Here is a 22,264-nt window from a genome sequence, read left to right as displayed (position 1 = left end):
TATTTATCTTCCATTATTACTGCTATTCATTTCTCATCTTGTATCCCATTTTTATTATCTTTTTATTACCACTCCTATTATATTCTAACATCTTACCCTTACATTTTACCAAAAGCACAAACATTATCCCATTCTTTCCTTTGACATTGTCATCTACCCGCCTTTACCACTACCTCTTCTCACGCTATAAGTCACATCTCTAATCTCTAAAAACATCCCATTTTCATATTTTATTTTCAATTCTCAAAGGTATATAAGAGACCTATTTTACAACAATAAACATGATCAGTTATCTCTCTCTTAAAAATCACCGTCCCTGAATTGCTTTCTGCCTGACCCATAGGAAAGCAATCAAATATCGCATTAAAGTTTATATCTCTATTCAAAGCCCTCTTTCCCTTTTTCTCCTTTCCGTTCTTTTGTATCTGTGTGATTTTCCTGAGGGAAGTCAACAGTATTCTCTTAAATTCTCCTCTTCTACTTTATCTTTTTGTACCTTGCTGTCTATCTGTCTTGATTGTCCTATATGAAATCAACAGTACTTTCATTTTCTTCTTCTAGTTCATCTTCTTGTGTCTTGCTGTTTCACTTGTCTGGATTGTCCCAAGCGAAATCGACCGTGTTCTTATATCTCTCTTCACCTTCTACCTTAACATCTTTATTTCTTTTCTATTTTCAACTGTCCCAAGTGAAGTTGAACATTTAATTGCCTTTTTAAATACTCTGTACCTTTCTTATATTTATCTTTCTCTCTATAATCTTTTTTACCCTTCGAACTTGTACTCTAGAGTTATATTCGTAATTCATCTTCAATACATTTTTATTCATATTTTTGATCAAGTTGCACACACAACAAACTCAACACGCGTCACTCTTTAGCATACAGCGCAAATTCGTTCAGGAATAAAAAAATGTCATAAACTACATATATAGATTACACTAGAAAAGTTTGTGGACTCAAATTTTCAGAGTTGTACAAAAACACCAACTGAAAAAATGCAAACCTCCCAAAAAATCATTTTTTCAAAGAAGTTTCCATATCAAGTTTTCACTTTCACAAAATGCTGTCGGAAGCATATTCCAACTAAACATACAAAATGGTACTTAACATTATTTTAAAAAACAGTATACTGTTTTACAGGGGCATTACTGTTCGCTTTTATTTAATAAATCTCGGTTATGTCTGCTATAGAACGCCTTATTGAAATTGCAGACTCAATGCTTTATCATGTATCTGAATATGTCATAGAAGAAGAAGCTGAGATAGCACAACAGTATCAACAAGAGTTCGATTGTATCTGTATCTCTTTGCATATACAGGGTTGTTTGAATATAAACACTTTATCTGACAAGGATTGTAAGATCTTGTTTAGGTTCACTATGTCTGAGGTACATGCACTGGTTTTTTTTCAGCAGCTATAAGTATTAATACATGACTTTATTATCAGATCTCATCTTTGTGCTTTCTTCTTCAATTGGGTGACAAAGTGTACTTCTGAGAAGGCTCAAAGAGTGAGTTTTCTATTCCAACTATGAAGGGTATGACTATCATGCTCCGGAGAATATCTTTCCCTGCTCGCTTAACAGATTTGTCTTTGCTATTTAGGAGACCAATACCTATTCTCAGTGTCATATTCAATGGAATAATAGAGAAAATTTATATGAAATTCCATACTGCTTTTGAGTTCGATACTAATCAATTCTGCGAATAAAACCTTGCGTGTTTTAGTAGCGCAATAAAGCGATTATATGAGAAAAACTTTTGTTATCTGTTAACAATTTCACTAATAATCTTAATCTCTTTTATCTGTATAAAAAGCCCCAGTCGATGACTGTGTTGGCTTCATTAACAGCACATTTAACAAAATAGCTAGGCCAATAGTTGGTCAGGATGTTGTCTATAATGAACATTATGTAAGTAAAGAGCAGTCTTAAGTTTACTCTACTTCTAGTTAGCTCAATAAATATGCTTTATGTAGAGAGGACATGGTATTAAGTATCAGGCAGTAGTAACACCTGATGGTATCACTTCTTCTATTATGGGGTCTGAGACAGGCGACCGACATGATACGCACCTATATCTAGAGAGTGGTCTAGAGGAGAAAATGCGTCAAACATTTGATTTCAGAGATATAAACAACGGTCCTTGTTATTTTTTGTATGGCGATCCAGCTTATACTGCATCAGACTTTATGATAGTACTATTTAACAGACGAAAGTAAATAAATTTAACTTTTTTCATAATTGATATATAATCATTATAACTTTGTTTCAGTGTCATCGAATGAAGTAGACCTAGATATTAACAAGGACGTGTCTGCTGTGCGAATTGTAGTTGAGCATGAGTTTGCTCATGTTAGAAGTTTGTATACTTTTTTGAAGTATTCTCAAACCTAACAAAGTTGTTATTGTTCTGTTGGACTTTACTACATTATTAAAACCTTATTAAAGAACGTTCATGTTTGTTTCAATGGTGGCAACCAAACAAGTATGAAGTTTGATGTTGCTCCTCTAACCCCAGAAAGATATATATATGATCTCTTGAATCAATAAAGTTTTTTTTTATTTCAGATTAATACTAAAAGAATTATTGAGAGAAAAGTCTTATGATTGATTCTTCAATTCGCAATTGACTTGTCACCAAGTCTTCCTCCAGACGTGTCATTCTTTCATTAAACTTTTGCTCCAATCTTTCAATGACAAGAAGAACATCATTGTCCCCAACTCTGTCCACAATATTGAAGAGGTTACCATGGAATCCTTTCAACACATGCATAACACTGTTCATGCAAACAAAAGTCTGTTCCAGCCAAAATGTAGAGAAGCCTTCTCCAGGATCAGCGGCCTGCTGTCTCTGCTGGTACGCAGGCCTGATATATTCATGTCTGGCCCTCTTCACAAGCACCAAAAAGTTCTCAGCAGTCTAAGCTTTCTCTGCCTCGCAAATACTCTTCTTTTGACAAGCATCATTTGCTCTGCAAGCCTCCTCTTCTTTCTTTGAAAAGACATAATATTAAATACCCAAATATTCAAAGTATACTTTACATGATAAAGATATTACCAAACTAATAAGCTGATAAAGAAGGTTATCAACTTTGATATGTCTCTCATTTGTATCTGTCATTTGTCTTTCTTGGTTTTTTCTTGCCCTGTACTGATCTTTTATAGTTGAAAGACCCACTTTCCCATCATCAAATTCGATGGCGTTGACTTTTTGGACAATCTCATCCCAGGCTCCTCCAATATTGCCATGTCCTTGATACAGTCAAAGCTTGATATAGTGATATGGATGGTGGACAGAAATTTTATCACTATCACTATATTGAGCGTGTTTTTTTCTTACTCCGCGCATTATTTAGTGATATTTCTAATGCCGCTGTGAGTGGCTACTGTTTTCTAATAGGATTCGTATTATTTTGTCTAAGAAACTGGGCTTGCTTTAAAATGCAAAATAAAATATATACTAGATTTTTTTATAGTACAAAAATATACTCAGAGCTCGATATAGTGATAATAAGCAGGCATGGGCCCAAATTTTTCAAAAATTATCACTATACCGAGCTTTGACTGTACTTTGGATGCTTGAATATCATTGCTTCAAGCATCACTTTGTCTCTACGGACAATTACACTACTCTGGTCTCTGTAGCTGATAGTCCTGTCTCTTAGAGTGGTTGTGTTCATTGTTTTTAATTGAATAAAAGAGTAAACAAAATAAAATGTATACTTAGCCAAAACTTATATTTCTTTAATTTGATTTAATTACAGTCTTTTTCAGTTACATAATCATAAATTATGCTGTCAGTTTAGAGTAAAAATTGAGAGAATATTATTGATTGAAAATTTGATTTCACTTTGCCATATTTTTTGACAAAATAAAATGATTTTTTCAAAATTTCAAGTAATACAAAGTAACACAATTACACAAACAGACCAAATTAAGTAGCCAAAGTCATTCTTGTGTCTACAAATCTGAGTCCACAAACTTCTCTACTATAGAAAAATATTAACCAATTATTTGAGAAAATCTGGCAATGCCTGATAAATTTTTTAATTGTCTATATACTTTATCATATTCAGTCTTTTTAAATTCTAATTAGGCACACTGATACTGATGTTGAAATAAAAGTTTATCATAGAAGATTATTGTGACTGTAATGAACAGTTATTGTCTTTTTTGGCTTCAGCCATTAATTTTATCATTGTACTTGTGAAGCACAGACCTCATTCTGATCTCCCCAAATTGTTAGATCTCGAATCTTATCTTCTCTTTTCAGTGTTACAAGATTTCCCTTTGTTTAACCAAGCTCACAAATTTCCAGTCTCGTTCATCTACATCTATATCTTATCATTTTTTTATCAATAATTACGAGTATAAATATTTCAAAATCTCAATTAATAAACAGTATCTAAAGTCTACTCTATTTTTTTATTGTAAAACTTCTTGGAAGATTTTGCTCTGCTCCTTGGCACTGCCTGCACTGAGAGTGAGAATCTGGAACTATACTTCGAATTTCTAGCTGTCATCTGAACAAACACTCTTTACAACCAAACGTCGTACGTCACACTATTAAAGCTATATTAAGAAGTCAATAACTTATAAACTATATTATTGGTCTGGTAAAACTATTGATTATTGAATATCACTCTGCCGTCTTATATTAAAAAAATAAAAATCTTTAGAGCATCCACAATGGTATGTAGGAATTAAAAAAATATGGGAATTTGACAAATTATTTAGATTTTTTCATCCACAGTGGTTTTGCTATACGATGTGCGAAACTAAAATTTTTGTGAGAAATGTTTAGTGAATGTAGATGTTTTGAACTTTACTAAAACCTTTGGCAATAAAAATTGAAGTCATATTTTAATAAAAATTGAAGTCATATTTTGATATAAATTGAAGGCAGACTTTAATACAAATTTTGAGTATTATTTTCTTTATATCTAGCTTTACTCTTTGAAATGAACAGCAATATTTTCCAATCCTCCACTGACAATGTCTCTTCGAGTGAACCTGTTTCCACATCTACCAGTGGCCGTAATGCCAATTAGAACTACTTGAAGGACATTCAGCTTTGTAAGTCGTGGCTGGCTATTTCTCAAGACGCAATAACGGGAAAAGATCAAAGGGGTATTACTATGTAGAAAAGAATTGGATTGCACTATCTTGAAAACATCGATCCAAGCTGTATGTTCCGCTCTACTAGTTCTTTGACATCCTGCTGGAATCATATACAAAGTAAAGTAGCAAAGTTTTGTGGCTGTGTGGCTCAAGTTGAGTGACGCAATCAAAGTGGGGCCAATGTCCTAGATATGGTAATATCCTAGTTAAAAATTTGGTTAATTTATTATTGATGTCTAATCTCTATATATACAAAAACTAGATTTCTGAAGCAAGAATCCTGTTCAAGGTCCAAAACAACAAGACATTTAACTTGGATCATTGCTACTCCGTCCTTTCTCTTGCTCCCAAGTGAATGAACGGCTTAGAAGGTTCAACAAGAGGACAAGAAAACAGAAGCCAGATTGTTGTGTCAATCACTCCGTCCAGTGGGAATGTTCAGGGAAACAATGAAATGTCTTCTCAATAAGAGATTGTCCATCCAATAGGTTGCAAACAAAGCAAGGCCGGATCCCAGGGGAAGAGAAAGGTCCAGGAGGCTCTTTTTGATCTGGTGAATGATCAAAGAAAAGCCCAGCGTTCTGGTAGTGGAAAGGACAAAAATTTCAGAGAGATGCTGGACATGAAGTATATCATGATGGATGCAGACACTATCAGCAATCCAGTAAGACGCTGCTGTGTTCTCTTGAAGCAAAAGCAAGCCCTGCGCCAAGCAGAAGAAATAGAAAGGGGTTTTGAAGATGAGGATGAGAGTAGTGATGATGAAGAAGAAGAAGTTGAAGAGCTTCAAAGTGATGAAGAATATAATTTTTCTGATGAATAAAATATTTTTTTTTGCACTTTTTTAACATAAAACTTTATTACACTTTATTTATTCATTATTTCCTGCCATACTCCACAAGTTATTCACAAGGCTTTTTACTAACTCGGCATAGTTGATTCGGCTTGTAACTTCACAATATCTTGTGACAAATTCAGAAAAGCTTCCTCTGGTAACGTCTTCACTAGTCGCTCTTCTACTAGCTCTGTCTGATAATGTCATTGCTGCCAAGCTTTGTTCATAGACCATGTCCAGGCCATCTACGCCACGTTCGTCTTTCACTATCATGTTATATAATATGATACATGGTTTCATTATCATATTTAAGTCTGTAATTCTCCACAGCTTTGTAGGAAGCTTGACAATGTTGAATCTAGCCTGCAGTACTCCAAAAGCCCGTTCAACATCTTTTCTTGTGGCCTCTTGTTTTTGAGCAAACAGCTAGATTATAAAATTTGAAGTAGCAAATTTTAGTAAAGATAAGAATAAATATAAGAATACACAAATATATGTTATCTTTTCCTTTGCTAGTATGGGATTTGACATGGTTTTTATCAATGTTGCATAGCTTAGGTAAATTCCATTGGCCAGATAGTATCCGATGTCATATGTTTTGCCTCCAATGTTGTAATACACAACAGAACCTGTCTCTTCAGTGACTTCTTGAAAGACATCAGATCGATCAAGAACATTAATATCATTATGGCTGCCAGGGAGCCCAAAGTATGAATGCCACAGCCAGAAGTCTTGAGAAGCAATAGCCTCAAGAATCAAAGTTAGCTCATGTTTATGGCCAGTGTACTGGCCATGCCAAGCCGTTGAGCAGTTTTTCCAGGCCTAATGCATACAGTCTATAGATCCTAGCATCTCTTGGAACTCTCTTTTGGCACCAACTGCCAGTATCCAATCTGTATCTGCTTGATTCGGCCTTCTAAGATACTCATCTCTAAATACAGCTGTCAATGTCTTGCAAAAGAGTTTCATACTTTTTAAGGCAACAGTCTTGCTCATTCTCAGATATTTGTCAAGTGAATTGGCGGACACTCTATAGCAGAGCATACGCAGTGCAATGGTAACCTTTTGGAATGTTGAGTATCCAAGTATTCCAGAAGCATTTCTTTTTTGGACAAAATAGGAGTCTTGGTTATTTACTCCTTCACAGACCTGGAATAAAAGACCATGTCTTATTCTAAACCTTCTTCGAAGATTTTCTTGTTGTAGACAGGATCTGCAGCAAAATAGTCAGAATACAATCTTTCATTGCCTTCAATACATCCTCTGTTTATACTCGTCCGAGTTGAAGGCATAATTGCATCTAAATTGTTCAACAAAAATACGTTATTTGCTGTACGTCTTGCTTCCTCTTTTTTATCATCATACAAGTAATCAAATAATCTAAAATCTACAACTGGATTGTTGAGAAAGTACTTGTATTCTTTGATATCAGAGTCTTCGTTCAGATTGATTGTATTTTGATCAGCACTCATGGCATATAAGATTTTATTTGTATTTTGATAATATTAAGAAAGAAACATTTGATTTAAGATTGATATTTGAAATGTTTATATGTTGCTGATAGAAATATTTCAATTCTAACATTAGAAAAGTCATGAAATATTTAGTTTGGCAAAACCAATGTGGTTGGATTGAAATTTCTATATTAAATTTGTTTTTTCATTCCAAAATACACATTTATTTCTCACATATCACTGTGGATGCTCTTAGCAAACCTTAGAAAATGATAAAACAATGATGTAAAAAATAGGATAGAAACAATATAAAAGCAAAGGCAAATAACATGAAAAAAATACTATCTTACACCTTGATTCTCAAATTCTATATAATTGTTTCTATCTTAAAAACCCTTATAATCACACCCTCATTGAACACCTAGTTAGTTCTAATTGAATATCTACTAGTGTAACGGAAAGGCTAACCAGCACGCTCACAATTTTATTACTATCACTATATCAAATGTGTGTTTTTCTTACTTTATGCATTATTTAGTGATATTTCTAATGCTGCTGTAAGTGACTACTGTTTTCTAATAGGATTCATAGTATTTTGTCTAATAAAGTAAACTTGCTTTAAAATACTAAATAAAATATATATTACATTTATTTTTTATAGTATATAAATAAAGTCAGAGCTCGATATAGTGATACTGGTGGATTCAAATTTTATTACTATCACTATATTAAAAAATAGTGATAATAAGCAGGCACGGGCCTAAATTTTCCAAAAAATTATCACTATATCGCAATTATCACTATACCATCAGAGATTTTTCATATCATTTTAGATGAAAATTGGCACCTAAGCAATATGATTGGCTTAGAGACCAAAATATTGTAATTTGTTTTTGTACTCAATTTTTTTCATCCAAATAAAGAATAAAATTAAGTTCAGTACTACTTGTGGACTTTTAAAGTAAGAAAAAAAACTGTTAGAGAAGTCAGAAAGTGTTCAAGTGAGACAAAGGATTTATTAAGGAAAGTTGGGGATTGGTTTGAGTAACCAAAAAATGACTTCACAGAAATTACACAAAAAAATTGATGTTGAGAAGAAGAAAACAGAAGGTTCAAATAATAATTATAATAATAATAAAGAAGTAGCATCATTTTATTTATCAAAAAGAAGATTATTGGGAATGAACCAGTAGGAACCAAACTTGCTCAAATTTACAATGTAAAATGGGTTGCAGAAAATGTGCAAATCTAACTTACAAATGAGATTTATGTTAGCAACATAAGAATGCTCACCTGTTATTACAGCCTTGGCATAGTTATTGTTTTTATCATTATCCATACGAGGAACAATGCTAAGAAACTTAACAACAGAGCCTGAGACAAGTCTTATACAAGGGCAAGAGATTGGATCATCTCTAAAAACAAACGTGCCAAAACTGTTGTTTTGGATGGTGTCATCTTCAATATCTCCAGTGTCATTGTTGTCCTTTAGCTCTCTTGAGCCACCAAAGGAGGTGTAATAGAACAAGGATTTATTGTTGTCTTTAATGAACCTCTCTATTCCAGTTCCAGACTTCTCTCGGTTGCCAGAGCTATTAATTCATGACCCACCGTCAATTACATGTTGCAATGCTATCTGCTTTGCAAACTTTAGGCAAACATTTCTGGAAGTGTTTTGGCAATTCTTATGAAACAGATGTTTGCAAATGTGCTTATTGAACTGTTCGCCCTTTTCTGTTTCATAATTGAGGGCTGGACCAAAACGAATTATATCTTCCTTGAGATGTGTCAAGTAATGAACTTTTGACTTGGTGCAATACGCCTTGTGGAGCTCGTTCTTGGTTCCTTTATTGTAGTCAAACAATGCTCTGATCAAGTGCTTCACTGCATTATCTATTCTGATAATATAGTTATCAAAGTCTGATGTCACCTGACAAACGAATACCAGAGAACACAATTGACCAAGTTCAACAAAGCATGGTATTACAAGATCTAGCTCATGATTTCCAGAGAATTCTGTAATCAGAATTACAGGAAGTATTTGAAGCAAAACCTTGAAGTCTCTACCAAGGAATGAATCACTATGTCTCAAGTTTTGGGTAAACTTTCTTGATAGACCAGTTGATTGTGTGTAATCTGTCAAGAATTCTGAAAGTCTTGCTATTGTGGCTGTGTCATTCTTAAGCATGACCTTAACCAAGTCAATCACCATATACTTTGCAACACCAAGAAGTATTGTGTGGAGGATTTCCACTGATGTATTCTTTTCTGGATCAAACAACTGTAATTCTAATAAGCGGCCAGTCAAATGATCTCTAAAGCTTATCTTGTTTGCAGGCGTGCTCATTCCAATTTTCAGAGCATTTGGGATCTCAGTGTCTCTGCCAGATGACGAGTTTGCAAGAACATAGTGCTCTTGAGTTCGTCTCTCATGGCACTCACGGAAGTAGGACAAGTCCTTCACAAAGTCTTTTGCACGTCTAAGTTCAATGTAGCATCTTCTGCAAGGAAATGTGGTGGCCGGCCCAAGCAATCCGCATAGTTCCAAATGACATGGTGTGTCAGCCTCAATCCAAAGGATGGGAGCAACAACCAGAATATACTCATTGTCTTCAGCAGAGAACATTTTTACACCTTTCTCGAGTTTCTTAAAGTCATCAACGATTGCTGGCAGAAGAGACATACCATTTTCACCATCTTTCTTAGGGATTGTAGAAAGAAACTGAATGTTTGCTATCGAATTTCGATCCTTAAAAGGCAAGGCAGCACATCTCACTAACCAGCTTTCAAACGGATTGTACTGCTTTGAACAATTGCCGGAAGTGCTGTCTGTAAAAAGGATGATTGAAACAATCCTAACTTTGTAAAATACTGTATCGCGATCTACATTACCAGGCAAAACAGAAAGAGACATAGGCTTCTTCATTGGATGAACTCCAAAAAGAAGAAAGTCATGAGCAGGACTCAATCTGGTAAGGCTACTTGAGATACTGTAGTAGTGATCTCTTTCAACAGGAGTGGTGTCAACGTGAGAGATCTGCTCTACTCTAAGATTGGTAACAGCAACCTCAATGCCATAGCATACAATCAAAATCGCTCTGACCAGATACCCTCTCACAAAAATGTTTTTATTTGCCATGTGGAATGATTCAATCAAAAAGCGGATGCTGCAATCGTTTGTCTTCAAGTAAACAATGTTTCCAAACCAGACATCTATACCATTTACAGTGTGCATAGGCTGCTGAAAGAGATGGTGGGTTCTCCACTTTTCACCTTGCTCCAAACAGATTGATTGGTTTGGGGTACGATTGGGCATGGACAAGATCAACTTGGATTTCTTTGGGTTTGCCATAAGAAATCTCAAGTGGTCGGATGGAAGGTTAATGTGGGTGAATGCGTTCCCATTTGATCCAGGTACTGATATTCTTTGTGAAGGAAAGACAGGCATCTTGGACTTCTTTCTTGCCTGATAATTTAAAAGAGTATCCAAACGAGGTAACTTAAATGTTCTTCCTATGGGAGTTTCTTGCTGGATCTCAATGATCAAGTTCATCACAAGCAGTATCTTCTTCAACATTTGCTGGGAGATCATGTCATTATCTCCATCAATAAAAGCAAAAAGGATCATGGTTTGAAGATTGCGAAAAGGATAACAGCTTGTAGAGTCATTTACAGTGACAATTGTCTCAAAGACTTCTTTTGGGATCTCAGAGTCATCATCAGTCATTGATACCTCATCAGCAGCAGCAACAGAAGAAAACATATCAGAGAATGCGTTGAAAACTGGATTACTGTTCATTTCAATATCAAAGAAATTATTGACAATATTGTTTTCCTTGTCTACAATGTTGTCTTCTTCATTCCCGATACTGGAGGAGTCATCTTTGTCACTCAAGTAATCAAATGCATTAGCATCCAGAATAGTGTTCTCAACTATCAATTTGGCCTGCTGGGGTTTGTCGAGTATAGTATTAGTTGCCATTTGATTACTTATATGGTGAACCTTCAAATGCTTTTTCAGTAACCAAGGCTTTTCAAACTCTTTTTCACATTTAGAGCAGATAAAAACATCTGAATTGATGCTAAAGTTAAGTTCGCCTTGCCTTTTAGGGGGCAAGTCTTAACAATTTTATATGTTTTTTGTCTTGTATTCTTTTGCATAATAGTAAATTAATTGTAAAAACAAAGGGGGTAAAATGACTTTGTGAAAATAATTGAATTTATAAAATGTGCAAAGATCAATATTTAATGTCAGCGGACCAATTAGAATTTTTTTACTTCTTTTCTTTTAAGAAAATATCACGTGTTTTTGTCTTTTTTTTCATTTTACTTTTCCACAAAATATTTATTATTTGCATGAGCTTCTATCTGTAAGATATTCCAGTATGTTTATAGTATTTATAGAAGCAGAATTTTGTTTAAAGATCATAAGCTCAAAGGTATTTATACTATCAGTTTTTTATGTCATTGTGTTTATTAATCATACAATTCTAGTTTATAAATTAGTTTTTCATCATCTTGGTAAATCAATAAAGAGGTAATAACTACATGTTCCTCTTACAAAGCAACAGAAGACTAACTATTTACTTCTCACTTGCAGAGATTTGGTTGCCTTTTATTGCAAATACCTTAATAGAGTCAAAGATAAAATTCTGTTAAATATATATAACTAAGTTTAGTTACTAATTATTAGTTCTTCTGCTTTAGCTTTTCTCGAAATTCAAATCTTTATGCTCTTTGGGTTTATTGGTATTTCTGGCACTAGGTCTCTTGGATTAGCTAGACATAGTAGTTTGTAGCAAACCAATTGCGTAATTTACAGGCACAAATACAAACAGCAATACTACTAGTGTTTCTAGTGGTATGGATATACTGGTGTGCTACTACCTGTGAATTTTATGGTCCAGTCTAGCTTTTTTTTTAGCTTAATTTTTTTTGAAAATAAAAAATAAATTTTTTACAGCCCAAAATTATTTGAAACAAATTAAAAATTTGAACCATTTTTGAAATTGTGCAGTATATTTTTTAATCGAAATCTATTGGCCAAGAGTAGTTCCCCCATCCCCCCACTTTTCAGTCCCCCAAAAAATGAATTTCCTGTTATGGGCAAAATTCGCTTCATATACAAGAATCCTTTTAAGGAACAAGATTACACAAAAAAATCCGCTGTGGTGTATATCAAATATCATTATATCGAGCTTTGACTGTATAATGATTTTATTGAGAGAAAAAAAGAGAAAGTTGGTATTGGTTAAGATGGTGTTCTAACTATGACAGTTATGCCTTTTTTATAAGGCTCTTTTACTCTCAGGTTTCTATTTATCATTAGCTCCTGAGATTAATGATGTGTTTTTGATAGGACTTGTTTTATAAAAATTTATATGACTGTCAAGTATAACAATATTTTTGCTCATTTTAATAAATACAAATTTTTATTGGTTGTTTTTATAAAAATAGCTTTTTTAAATTTATTTTATTAGCTTATACAAGAAGAGGTAGCTTTTATTACTTATTTTATTAGTTATTAATGCAAAAAAATAGATGCTTTTATTGGTAATTAAAACATTTGATCTTCTATGTTTTTAAAGTATATTATCCTATTCAATCCCATTGCATTTTGATTACTTATAAGACTGCAATCTTCCATGGAAATGTCTCCAGAGAAAAGCAACTCTTGCAGTTTATGCTCAGTTTCCAAGATGTCTGGTGAAGTCTATATCAGAATCCTTTATTATACTTGCGTGGCTTACACACATTTCTTTCTTAACTGCTACTGGTATAGACCTCCAGCTAAGGTTATGACCAAGAGCAATCACCAAAGGATAGGCAGTCATATCATCACATATTAACTTTGTGATCAAAGTGAGTGTGGCTTTTACATGACTGGTTACTTCAACGATAAGATATTCACTTATAATTTTGAAAATAAGCATCAAAGTTATGTTATGCAAATTGTCCACAGATTTATGAATATAATTACCATCTGACTATTAAATAAGATGTTAATATATACTTACATTATTTTATTTTTGACTTACAATGGTTGTGACAGAAGGCAAAGTGTCTTAGTTTAGAGTATTTTGAGTTTCTGGTTGATTCTTGAGAGTAGTGATCTCCAACTTTAACTTTTCAATCTGTGTCTTCATTTCAAACTTCACTGGATAGACTGAGAAATCAAAATAGGGAAGGAATAATTGCTAGTAATCGTCTTTTATTTAAAATAGCAAAAAATAGGTTTTTTAAAATCTAAGTAAAACATATTATTGTTCTTTGATCATATGCTGGTCATTACAGATGAGGGAAGGTGAGTGAATTATTCCTCCCCTATTTTTATTCGACAGTCTATCCAGTGAATTTATAGGTCAAGCCAAAGCTCTCCCAAAATTTGGTGAGACTGTCAAACCAAAATAGGGAAGGAATAATTGCTACTTCAGAGAGGCACCATATCCAATGCGTTGAAAAACTCATCATCATCCTCAATGCCCTGATCTTCGTCTTGCTCCATATACTGCTCTGTAATATTACCATCCATGTCTATAGTAGCAGAGGAGGCAGTCGTTGGCAGTTGTAAGACTAGGCTGGTAAAGTTGGCAGTGGAGATGTGATTTTGTCAGTAATGCCAGTGAAAGACTATGTCCGAAGACCAGTTACCAAGTGTGACTATCTCTTCAACAGGCATTCCTCTGTCCATTACAAAGGGAGACACAAGAGACCAAACAGACATCAATTGATCTGTTGAGAGACGTACTAGATCCCAAAGCTAGGTGGAGATAGTTGTAACCTTAACAGGGATAGATGGTGAATGGGATTTCATAAAGAGAGCTGTGGGTGGTCAGGTGGCAGCTCGGGGTTGAGCCCTGAGCACTAAGAATGCTTGAATTGGGCATAGTGACTTCATGATATGTAGTCGAATCATAATGGTCTTTACAATCCGTTAATCTCGTCTGCATTCCTTTGGTGCATGCAAATCAAACACAAGTGCTCCCGTGTTGGTCTGGAGGTAAGCCGAGGTAAGCTGCAAGCAGTTCAAATCAGAGGGCCTGAGGAAGGCAGCCATGGCAAGCAGGAAGACTGTTTTCCATGCTAGTGCTGCAAGGGATGTGGAGGCAAGAGATGGAATCGAAGCAAGGAAGGAAAGAGTTGGAGTTAGGTCCATGTGGGTCTTGTGTTGTTGAGTCAGAATAGCCATTTTAGCCAAGCAAGCAAACAAGGAATGGATGTCTTTATGAGTACGCAAGGAAGTAGGATCTCTATGTAACTTGAGGGCTGCTGTATGATAGTTTTTAATAGTCTCTAAACTATACCCTAACGAGTGATTGTATACCAAAAAGTTAATGAGGTCATAGACTGAAAATTCGGTGGTAGAAACGTCATGTTGTAGTGTCCATGCAGTGAAGATATGTTATTTGCGTTGGTAAACTCTGTTCGTTGGTGTGTTCTCCAGAGTGCCTACCATGAAGATATTAACTGACTCTGCATTGAGTCCTGTATCTTGAAACCAACGCTTGAGACTCTGTATACACCTAGTCTCCACTGAGGGTTCTTCAATAGCCAAGATGTCTTGGGGAAGCCAGAATTATGTCCTGGGATGTCAAGAGGAGAGGGGGACCTATACTCATCTGGAGGAGCAATGGGTACCACCATGCACTTGGCCAAATTGATGCTACTACTGTTGTCACTATGTACTCTTGCCAGATCTTGTGCAAGTACTGTCCAATCAGGTTTTAAGGAGAATTCAGATAGCAATTAGCCCATTGAGACCATGGTATCAACATTGCGTCTGTTACTGTTGCCTTTGGGTCTGGTCTCCATGAAACAAAAGTTGGGAGAAGGTGGGTCAGCCAGACTGCAAATAAGTCCATGGAATGAGGACCCCATGTCTGTTAGATAGCTTGAAAAGCTGGACAAGACAGCTTTCACAAGTTCTTTGTAAATGTGCAATGAGATGCCAAATCCGCCTCCACATTCTCCTTGCCTGCTATATACTGGGCTGTCAACCTCAACCCATGGTGCAGACACAGCCTCTATATCTTGGTAGTCAGTGTCATTAGATAAAAGGCCTTGGAGCCATCCTGCTTGTTCAGGTACGCCATTGAGGTAGTGTTGTCTATTCTGACAAGTATGGATGAGTGCTGTAGGGAGGGGAAGGTTTGTAGTGCAAGATGTACTGCCTTCATTTCTTGCCAATTGATAGACATTGTGGCCTCCTGGTGGGACCAATATCTATAGATTGCCTTGTCCCCTAGTGCACATCTCCATCTGGTATTGCTTGCATCAACAAACAGAACATGCTTGTTTTGTTGTGGTAGGCGTGATTGGTCATTCCATTGTGGGATATTGCATTCCCACTAGCAAAGTTCCCAAAGGCAGGTCTGAAGCAATGGCTGTGGTGTATCCTACCCTTCATTCTTCTTCACAAAGCCATTCTTGAACCACATCAAGTGTTGCGTGTAGAGTCTGGCCAGAAAGAGTGTGATCATGGCTGCCTGGATCCGCATTGTGAGACTGTGGACCAAACGAGGAGTTAGAGATTTGTGTTGTATCAGTTGTCATATTGATCATTGTAAATCTCTCAATTTGGCACCTGGAATTTTGGAAATTATGTTCTTGGTGTCCAAAAGATAACTCAAATGTTCCAGTTGTTGCGATGGTTAGAGCAGCAATTTCTTTATATTTAATATCCAGTCAAGAGAAGTGAGCTTGTTCATCAACATCTTGGTATGAGTTGCTGATAATAATCCAATCATCGAGATAGGCACTGACTTGTATTCCCAAGATTTGAGCCCATTCTAGTACTGGATGGGTCACTTTGATAAACAACTATGGGACGACTAATAGACTAAAAGAAGTTATATGAAACTGGTAATCTTGACCCTCCCAACAAAAATGTAAGTATTTTCTTGATGCCTTGTGCCCTAAGATATGAAGGAAGGCATTGGACAGATCCAAGGAAGTTAGGTAATCGTGTGGGCAGTGTTATGTATGAGATAAAAATAAGATATAAAATAAAGTAAGTGCAGACGAGAGTACGGTGAGACTTTGTTTTATTAGAAGAAGTGAAAGAATCAGAAAAGAGATCATGTTCTATTGCTATTAGTATTGTGCGTTTATATAGACATTGTATTTAGCTTGGTGATGATATGATGATATCATGTAATGTCTGTTTCTCTACCATTATCTTCTATGATTTAGTTCTTATGTTTTTAGTGTTATTGACTAGAGTCTTAGTATTTGTCTTAGTATGTTCTTTACATAATTTCCTTGTATAAGGGAAGGTATATCTTTTAGTATCATTACTAGTTGTCAGTAACTCAATGTACGTATTTATTGAGTGTCTGTACTTTTAATTTAAATCTACGATTATGTTGGATACAACAATGAAGAATATAATTTTTCTGATGAATAAAATGGTTTTTTTTGCACTTTTCTAATATAAAACTTTATTATACTATTTATTTATTCATTATTTTCTGCCATACTCCACAAGTTACTCACAAGGCTTTTTACTAACTCAGCATAGTTGATTCGGCTTGTAACTTCACAATATCTTGTGACAAATTCAGAAAAGCTTCCTCTGGTAACGTCTTCACTAGTCGCTCTTCTACTAGCTCTGTCTGATAATGTCATTGCTGCCAAGCTTTGTTCATAGACCATGTCCAGGCCATCTACGCCACGTTCGTCTTTCACTATCATGTTATATAATATGATACATGGTTTCATTATCATATTTAAGTCTGTAATTCTCCACAGCTTTGCAGGAAGCTTGACAATGTTGAATCTAGCCTGCAGTACTCCAAAAGCCCGTTCAACATCTTTTCTTGTGGCCTCTTGTTTTTGAGCAAACAGCTAGATTATAAAATTTGAAGTAGCAAATTTTAGTAAAGATAAGAATAAATATAAGAATACACAAATATATGTTATCTTTTCCTTTGCTAGTATGGGATTTGACATGGTTTTTATCAATGTTGCATAGCTTAGGTAAATTCCATTAGCCAGATAGTATCCGATGTCATATGTTTTGCCTCCAATGTTGTAATACACAACAGAACCTGTCTCTTCAGTGACTTCTTGAAAGATATCAGATCGATCAAGAACATTAATATCATTATGGCTGCCAGGGAGCCCAAAGTATGAATGCCACAGCCAGAAGTCTTGAGAAGCAATGGCCTCAAGAATCAAAGTTAGCTCATGTTTATGGCCAGTGTACTGGCCATGCCAAGCCATTGGGCAGTTTTTCCAGGCTCAATGCATGCAGTCTATAGATTCTAGCATCTTTGGGAACCCTCTTTTGGCACTAACTACCAGTAGCCGATCCGTACCTGCTTGATTAGGCCTTCTAAGGTACTCATCTCCAAATACAGCTGTCAATGTCTTGCAAAAGAGTTTCATACTTTTTAAGATAACAGTCTCGCTCATTCTCAAATATTCGTCAAGTGAATTGGCAGATGCTCCATAGCAGAGCATACGCAGTACAGCAATAACCTTTTGGAATGTCAAGTATCCAAGTACTCCAGAAGCATCTCATTTCTGGACAAAATAGGAGTCTTGGTTCTTTACTCCCTCACAGACCTGAAAGAAAAGATCATGTTTCATTCTAAACCTTCTTCAAAAGATTTTCTTGTTGTAGAAAGGATCTGCAGCAAAATAGTCAGAATATAATCTTTCATTACCTTCAATGTGTCCTCTGTTTATACTCATCCGAGTTGAAGGCATAATGGCATCCAAATTGTTCAACAAAAATACGTTATTTGCTGCACGTCTTGCTTCCTCTTCTTTATCATCATATAAGTAATCAAATAATCCAAAATCTATATCTGGATTGTTGAGAAAGTACTCATATTCTTTGACATCAGTGTCTTTGTGGTGATCCAGACACTTGGTTGTTGGATTTATTACATCTAAGAACATATTCCTATTATTATAGTAAAACAGCTATCATTACAAGAACAAATGAATAATTTATTTATTTTACTTATGATAAATCAATAAGACCAATAATTAATTACAGTAAGTACTGTAATTATGACAGCTCAGTAAGCACTGAGTTAATATGAGGACACTGTAATTAGATTAAATTATAAACATAGCAGTATCAGCTCTCTAATAGCTAAATGAACTCAGACTTAAGAAATTAAGATGTGACTGACAAAGCAGATCGTGTTTTGATATAAAAAGGACAACTTTGTATTCTTTAATAAAGACAACCTATATACAGTCTCAAAGTATTCTTATATACGTCTCAATCTTTTTACTGTTGATTTTATTCTATAAAACTTCACAGTCTTCATTCAGATTGATTGTATTTTGATAAGCACTCATGGTGTATAAGATTTTATTTGTATTTTGATAATATTAAGAAAAAAATATTTGATTTATGATTGATATTTGAAATGTTTATATGTTGCTGATAGAAATATTTTAATCCTAACGTTAGAAAAGTCATAAAATATTTAGTTTGGCAAAACCGATGTAGTTGAATTGAAATTTCTATATTAAATTTTGTTTTTTCATTCCAAAATACACATTTATTTCCCACATACCACTGTGGATGCTCTTCTAAGGCATGTTATGATATACAGCACTTATGAGCAAAATCATAACACAATTCTCTAGTAGTAAAAAACGACTTAGCATAATTTACAATGATTTTATGCTGATATTCCGTTATTGAATTGGGACTTAGCACTTACTTTTAAAAAAAAGTAAACATTGAGTCCTTTTTAACTATACTAATATTTTTTCTTTTCTTTAATGAAAATTATAAAAACAATGGTACATTTATCTATAATATATACTAAATAACATTGCTATATAAAAATACTGCTACGTAGATGTGATGATCAGTGAAAAGGTATTATCAATGCTTAAAATGTTATTGATCAATTACTAATAAAACTTCATTTCGATCATAATCAGATTCGCATCATGTAAACTATTAAAGTTATGAATATATAAAATAAAAATATAGGCGTAGCGTAGAAAGCATCAAATATAAAGCTTTGTATTAGTCTACATTTATTCAATATCAATTGTATGGTGCGATTGGAGATAACTATCTAAGTTTTTGGGTATTTTTTAAAAGCTTATAACTTTTGCAAAACTTAAGTTAATATAATTCTGAACTCTTAATTTGATAGATATGATCATTATCTATAGAATTAAAAGTTTACAATTGCTCTAACTACTCTGAATAAAAAGTCTTAGACTTTCAAAGTTGGGATGTATTGGCCTATTTACAATAGAGTTTATCCGGTTTTTACAATATTGAAACAAGTTAAATGACTGTCACTGACGGACATTAAAATTAAATTTCTTAAAAAGGAAAATGACGTGCATGTGACTTTGACTTTTATTGCTTATCTTTTATTATTTTGGTCTTCCTCAAGTGTTACTACTCAAGCTTAATACACTTATATTTAAAATACTCTAAAATGTCTTGTCCAAAAAAGAGATCAACAATAGCAAAGAAAATAAACAGATCAGCTAGTAGTGAAGCTTTTATTAAAAAAATACAATTGGAAAATGAAGATTATGTGGATTTGGAGTTTGATCATGAAGACGATATTGTTTTGGACAACAGAAAGCTCCAGGGAATGTCAGAAAAAGTTACTTCAGCTGCTAAAATGGCATGAAGATACTGATAAGTTGCTTTGTGAAACTTATCAGAAAAATTCGCAAACAACTGAATGAAGAAAAAGAAAAGCAGATAATGCTCCTTTAAATACGCAAGGAAGCTATCATCTTACAGATAAAGACTTATTTATTAAAGTTCAAAAGAGGCTCCAATTGAATTAGAAGAATCTATTGATAGTGAATTAGAGAACATACAGATTGACAAAATTGCTGTGCTTAAACTTGCACATGAAGATGTTAAGAAAGAGATTCTCTCTTATACTCACACAGGTCCTTCTTCACAGTCAGTTGATGCTTTTGAACTCTGTAAGCTTAAATCAGTTGAATGCTATCTTCAATACAGAATATCAGGTGCCAAAACTATGGAAGCTTCAGAGAAAGCATTGATAGAAATATGGCTTCACAAAAACACTTATCGTCCAGCTGCTATAAGAAAGTATGCTAAAGAGTATATTGATTTCCATTCAATTGCCTTACACTAACAAGAAAAGTATTTGAGAAGACGTTCTTTATTTTCGGATGAAGATATAAAGTCTACTATCTGTAAATGGATTCAGAACCAGAGACCAGAAAGTCGAAGTCCTATTGAAGTGAAGAAGTATATTGATGGAGAGATTTTGACAAGAAAGCTTGATATATCTGGAAATACTTCCACAAGTACAATCTGGAAATACCTTCATAAATAGGGTTATGTGTTTAGAAAAAACTCTAAAGACATTTATTACAATGGTCATGAAAAAGAGGATGTAATTGCATACCATCAGAAATGGGCAAAAAGAATGATGGTGTACAAGAAGAAAATGACAACTTTTTCTGAAAATGAAGAAACTGTAGTTTTGCCAGTACTTAGATCTGATGAAATAGAGCATGTTCTTGTTACTCACAATGAATTGACATTCTATGCAAACGATGGGAAAGATAACATGTGGCTAATGGAAGATGAAAATCCTATCTGTAAGAAAGATCCAGGAATGTCTCTCATAATCAGTGAGTTCAAGTGCATATGCTATGGAACAATGGCTAGAGGGGCATGGTCATCACAAGAGGTATTCTGCCCTGGGGCCAACAGAGATGGGTACTGGATGAGTGCAGATATGTTGAAGCAATTAAAAAACAATGTTATTCCTCTTTTTGAATTGATTCATCCAGAGTGCAAGGACGTCTTTTCATTTGACCAAAGCACAAATCACAAAGTATATGATCAAAATGCTTTGATCTTAAGCAAAATGAATCTAAATGACAAAGAGATTGAAGATGGCAATCCTTGTTCTTTGCGGAATACAATATTTGTCCAGAATGATGTAGAGAAAGTACATTCAATGTACTACAAGAAGGACAAATGATTTGCAAAGAAAAGTGGACAATGGGTCCAAAATAAGATTAAATATGTTAAAGATGTCCGTCATATTCTGGAGGAGCTTGATTTGTGGCTTGAGAAGGATCTGTATAATCTTATTAAGAAATGGCGACTAGACTGTAAGAGTAAAGACACCTCTGAAGATAGCAAGTGCTGTGCACATCATTTTCTGGCTTCACAACCAGATTTTATGTCACAGAAAACTGCTCTTCATGAGTCTGTCAAAGGCTCTGGTCATATATTTAAACTTTACCCTAAGTTCCATTTCGAATGAAATTGGATTGAGAGGTAGTGGGATGCTGCAAAGCGTGAAGCTTGCCTCCAGTGTGACTATACATATAAGTCCCTAGATAAGAATATCCATACTTTCCTGGATCACGCTGGTAAGCTTCCAAATATCCGCCAGTATTACAATCACTTGTGGCGTTACATTGAGGCATACAGCCAAGAGATGAACGTGAAAGAAGTCAATGATGTTGTAAAAAAATTTACAAAAAAAAATATACTTCTCATTGCCATGATGAAGGAAGAGAATAGAATTTTTATCTGTACTTTCTTTATTTTTTATTATTTTTGCTTATACATTATCTTTATCTTTAATTATTATTTTATTAAATATATCAATTTTACTTTTGGCTTATTCTTTATGTTTTGAGTGCTAAATATCATTGAATTTTGATTTTTTTAAAGGCTGTCGGACATTAAATCATAATTGGCTGGCGGATTTTTCTAGAAAAAATTGAAACAAATCCAAAAATATTGATTCTTATCTCTGATTGCACCATATGCAATTTAAAATAAGTTCTTTCAGATAACAAACACTAAAGTCATTCTTTCTTTCTTTCTATTTTTTATGTATAG

The 22,264-nt window shown here is 34.4% G+C and overlaps 8 protein-coding genes across 8 annotated transcripts; 3 read left to right on the top strand and 5 right to left on the bottom strand.

Moving 5' to 3' along the window:
- Positions 1 to 1,179: 1,179 nt before the first annotated feature.
- PHYBLDRAFT_139430 (hypothetical protein) lies at positions 1,180 to 2,222 on the top strand (the record flags this gene model as incomplete). The annotated part of the gene is made up of 3 exons (XM_018430223.1): positions 1,180 to 1,357; positions 1,820 to 1,914; positions 1,980 to 2,222. The coding sequence occupies 3 exons, from the start codon at positions 1,180 to 1,182 to the stop codon at positions 2,220 to 2,222; spliced, it is 516 nt and encodes a 171-aa protein (XP_018297439.1).
- A 365-nt stretch (positions 2,223 to 2,587) lies between these two features.
- Positions 2,588 to 3,683, bottom strand: PHYBLDRAFT_139429 (hypothetical protein; the record flags this gene model as incomplete). Its single annotated transcript, XM_018430222.1, has 3 exons — positions 2,588 to 2,893; positions 3,062 to 3,255; positions 3,569 to 3,683. The coding sequence occupies 3 exons, from the start codon at positions 3,681 to 3,683 to the stop codon at positions 2,588 to 2,590; spliced, it is 615 nt and encodes a 204-aa protein (XP_018297438.1).
- A 1,281-nt stretch (positions 3,684 to 4,964) lies between these two features.
- On the top strand, positions 4,965 to 5,947 carry PHYBLDRAFT_139428 (hypothetical protein; the record flags this gene model as incomplete). Its single annotated transcript, XM_018430221.1, has 2 exons — positions 4,965 to 5,040; positions 5,595 to 5,947. 2 exons carry the CDS (start codon positions 4,965 to 4,967, stop codon positions 5,945 to 5,947), a joined length of 429 nt encoding a protein of 142 aa, XP_018297437.1.
- Positions 5,948 to 6,784: 837 nt separating this feature from the next.
- Positions 6,785 to 6,958, bottom strand: PHYBLDRAFT_95507 (hypothetical protein; the record flags this gene model as incomplete). Its single annotated transcript, XM_018443911.1, has 1 exon — positions 6,785 to 6,958. A coding segment is annotated over one exon (174 nt), but the record flags the coding sequence as incomplete, so codon positions are not given.
- A 1,608-nt stretch (positions 6,959 to 8,566) lies between these two features.
- On the bottom strand, positions 8,567 to 11,738 carry PHYBLDRAFT_162470 (C2H2-type zinc finger transcription factor; the record flags this gene model as incomplete). The annotated part of the gene is made up of 3 exons (XM_018434632.1): positions 8,567 to 8,970; positions 9,025 to 11,516; positions 11,692 to 11,738. The coding sequence occupies 3 exons, from the start codon at positions 11,736 to 11,738 to the stop codon at positions 8,567 to 8,569; spliced, it is 2,943 nt and encodes a 980-aa protein (XP_018297435.1).
- A 1,232-nt stretch (positions 11,739 to 12,970) lies between these two features.
- PHYBLDRAFT_58444 (hypothetical protein) lies at positions 12,971 to 13,945 on the bottom strand (the record flags this gene model as incomplete). The annotated part of the gene is made up of 3 exons (XM_018440326.1): positions 12,971 to 13,126; positions 13,164 to 13,400; positions 13,856 to 13,945. The coding sequence occupies 3 exons, from the start codon at positions 13,943 to 13,945 to the stop codon at positions 12,971 to 12,973; spliced, it is 483 nt and encodes a 160-aa protein (XP_018297434.1).
- Positions 13,946 to 14,347: 402 nt separating this feature from the next.
- Positions 14,348 to 15,911, bottom strand: PHYBLDRAFT_58443 (hypothetical protein; the record flags this gene model as incomplete). The annotated part of the gene is made up of 4 exons (XM_018440325.1): positions 14,348 to 14,711; positions 14,867 to 15,122; positions 15,201 to 15,520; positions 15,814 to 15,911. The coding sequence occupies 4 exons, from the start codon at positions 15,909 to 15,911 to the stop codon at positions 14,348 to 14,350; spliced, it is 1,038 nt and encodes a 345-aa protein (XP_018297433.1).
- A 3,933-nt stretch (positions 15,912 to 19,844) lies between these two features.
- On the top strand, positions 19,845 to 22,108 carry PHYBLDRAFT_139423 (hypothetical protein; the record flags this gene model as incomplete). The annotated part of the gene is made up of 7 exons (XM_018430220.1): positions 19,845 to 20,008; positions 20,183 to 20,482; positions 20,546 to 20,703; positions 20,788 to 21,356; positions 21,426 to 21,636; positions 21,754 to 21,881; positions 22,094 to 22,108. 7 exons carry the CDS (start codon positions 19,845 to 19,847, stop codon positions 22,106 to 22,108), a joined length of 1,545 nt encoding a protein of 514 aa, XP_018297432.1.
- Between the last annotated feature and the right edge of the window lie 156 nt (positions 22,109 to 22,264).

This window comes from Phycomyces blakesleeanus (assembly GCF_001638985.1).
Source record: "Phycomyces blakesleeanus NRRL 1555(-) unplaced genomic scaffold PHYBLscaffold_2, whole genome shotgun sequence".
NCBI lineage: Eukaryota > Fungi > Mucoromycota > Mucoromycetes > Mucorales > Phycomycetaceae > Phycomyces > Phycomyces blakesleeanus.
Note: the sequence above shows the minus strand (reverse complement) of the source record. Positions and strands in the feature narration are given on the sequence as shown.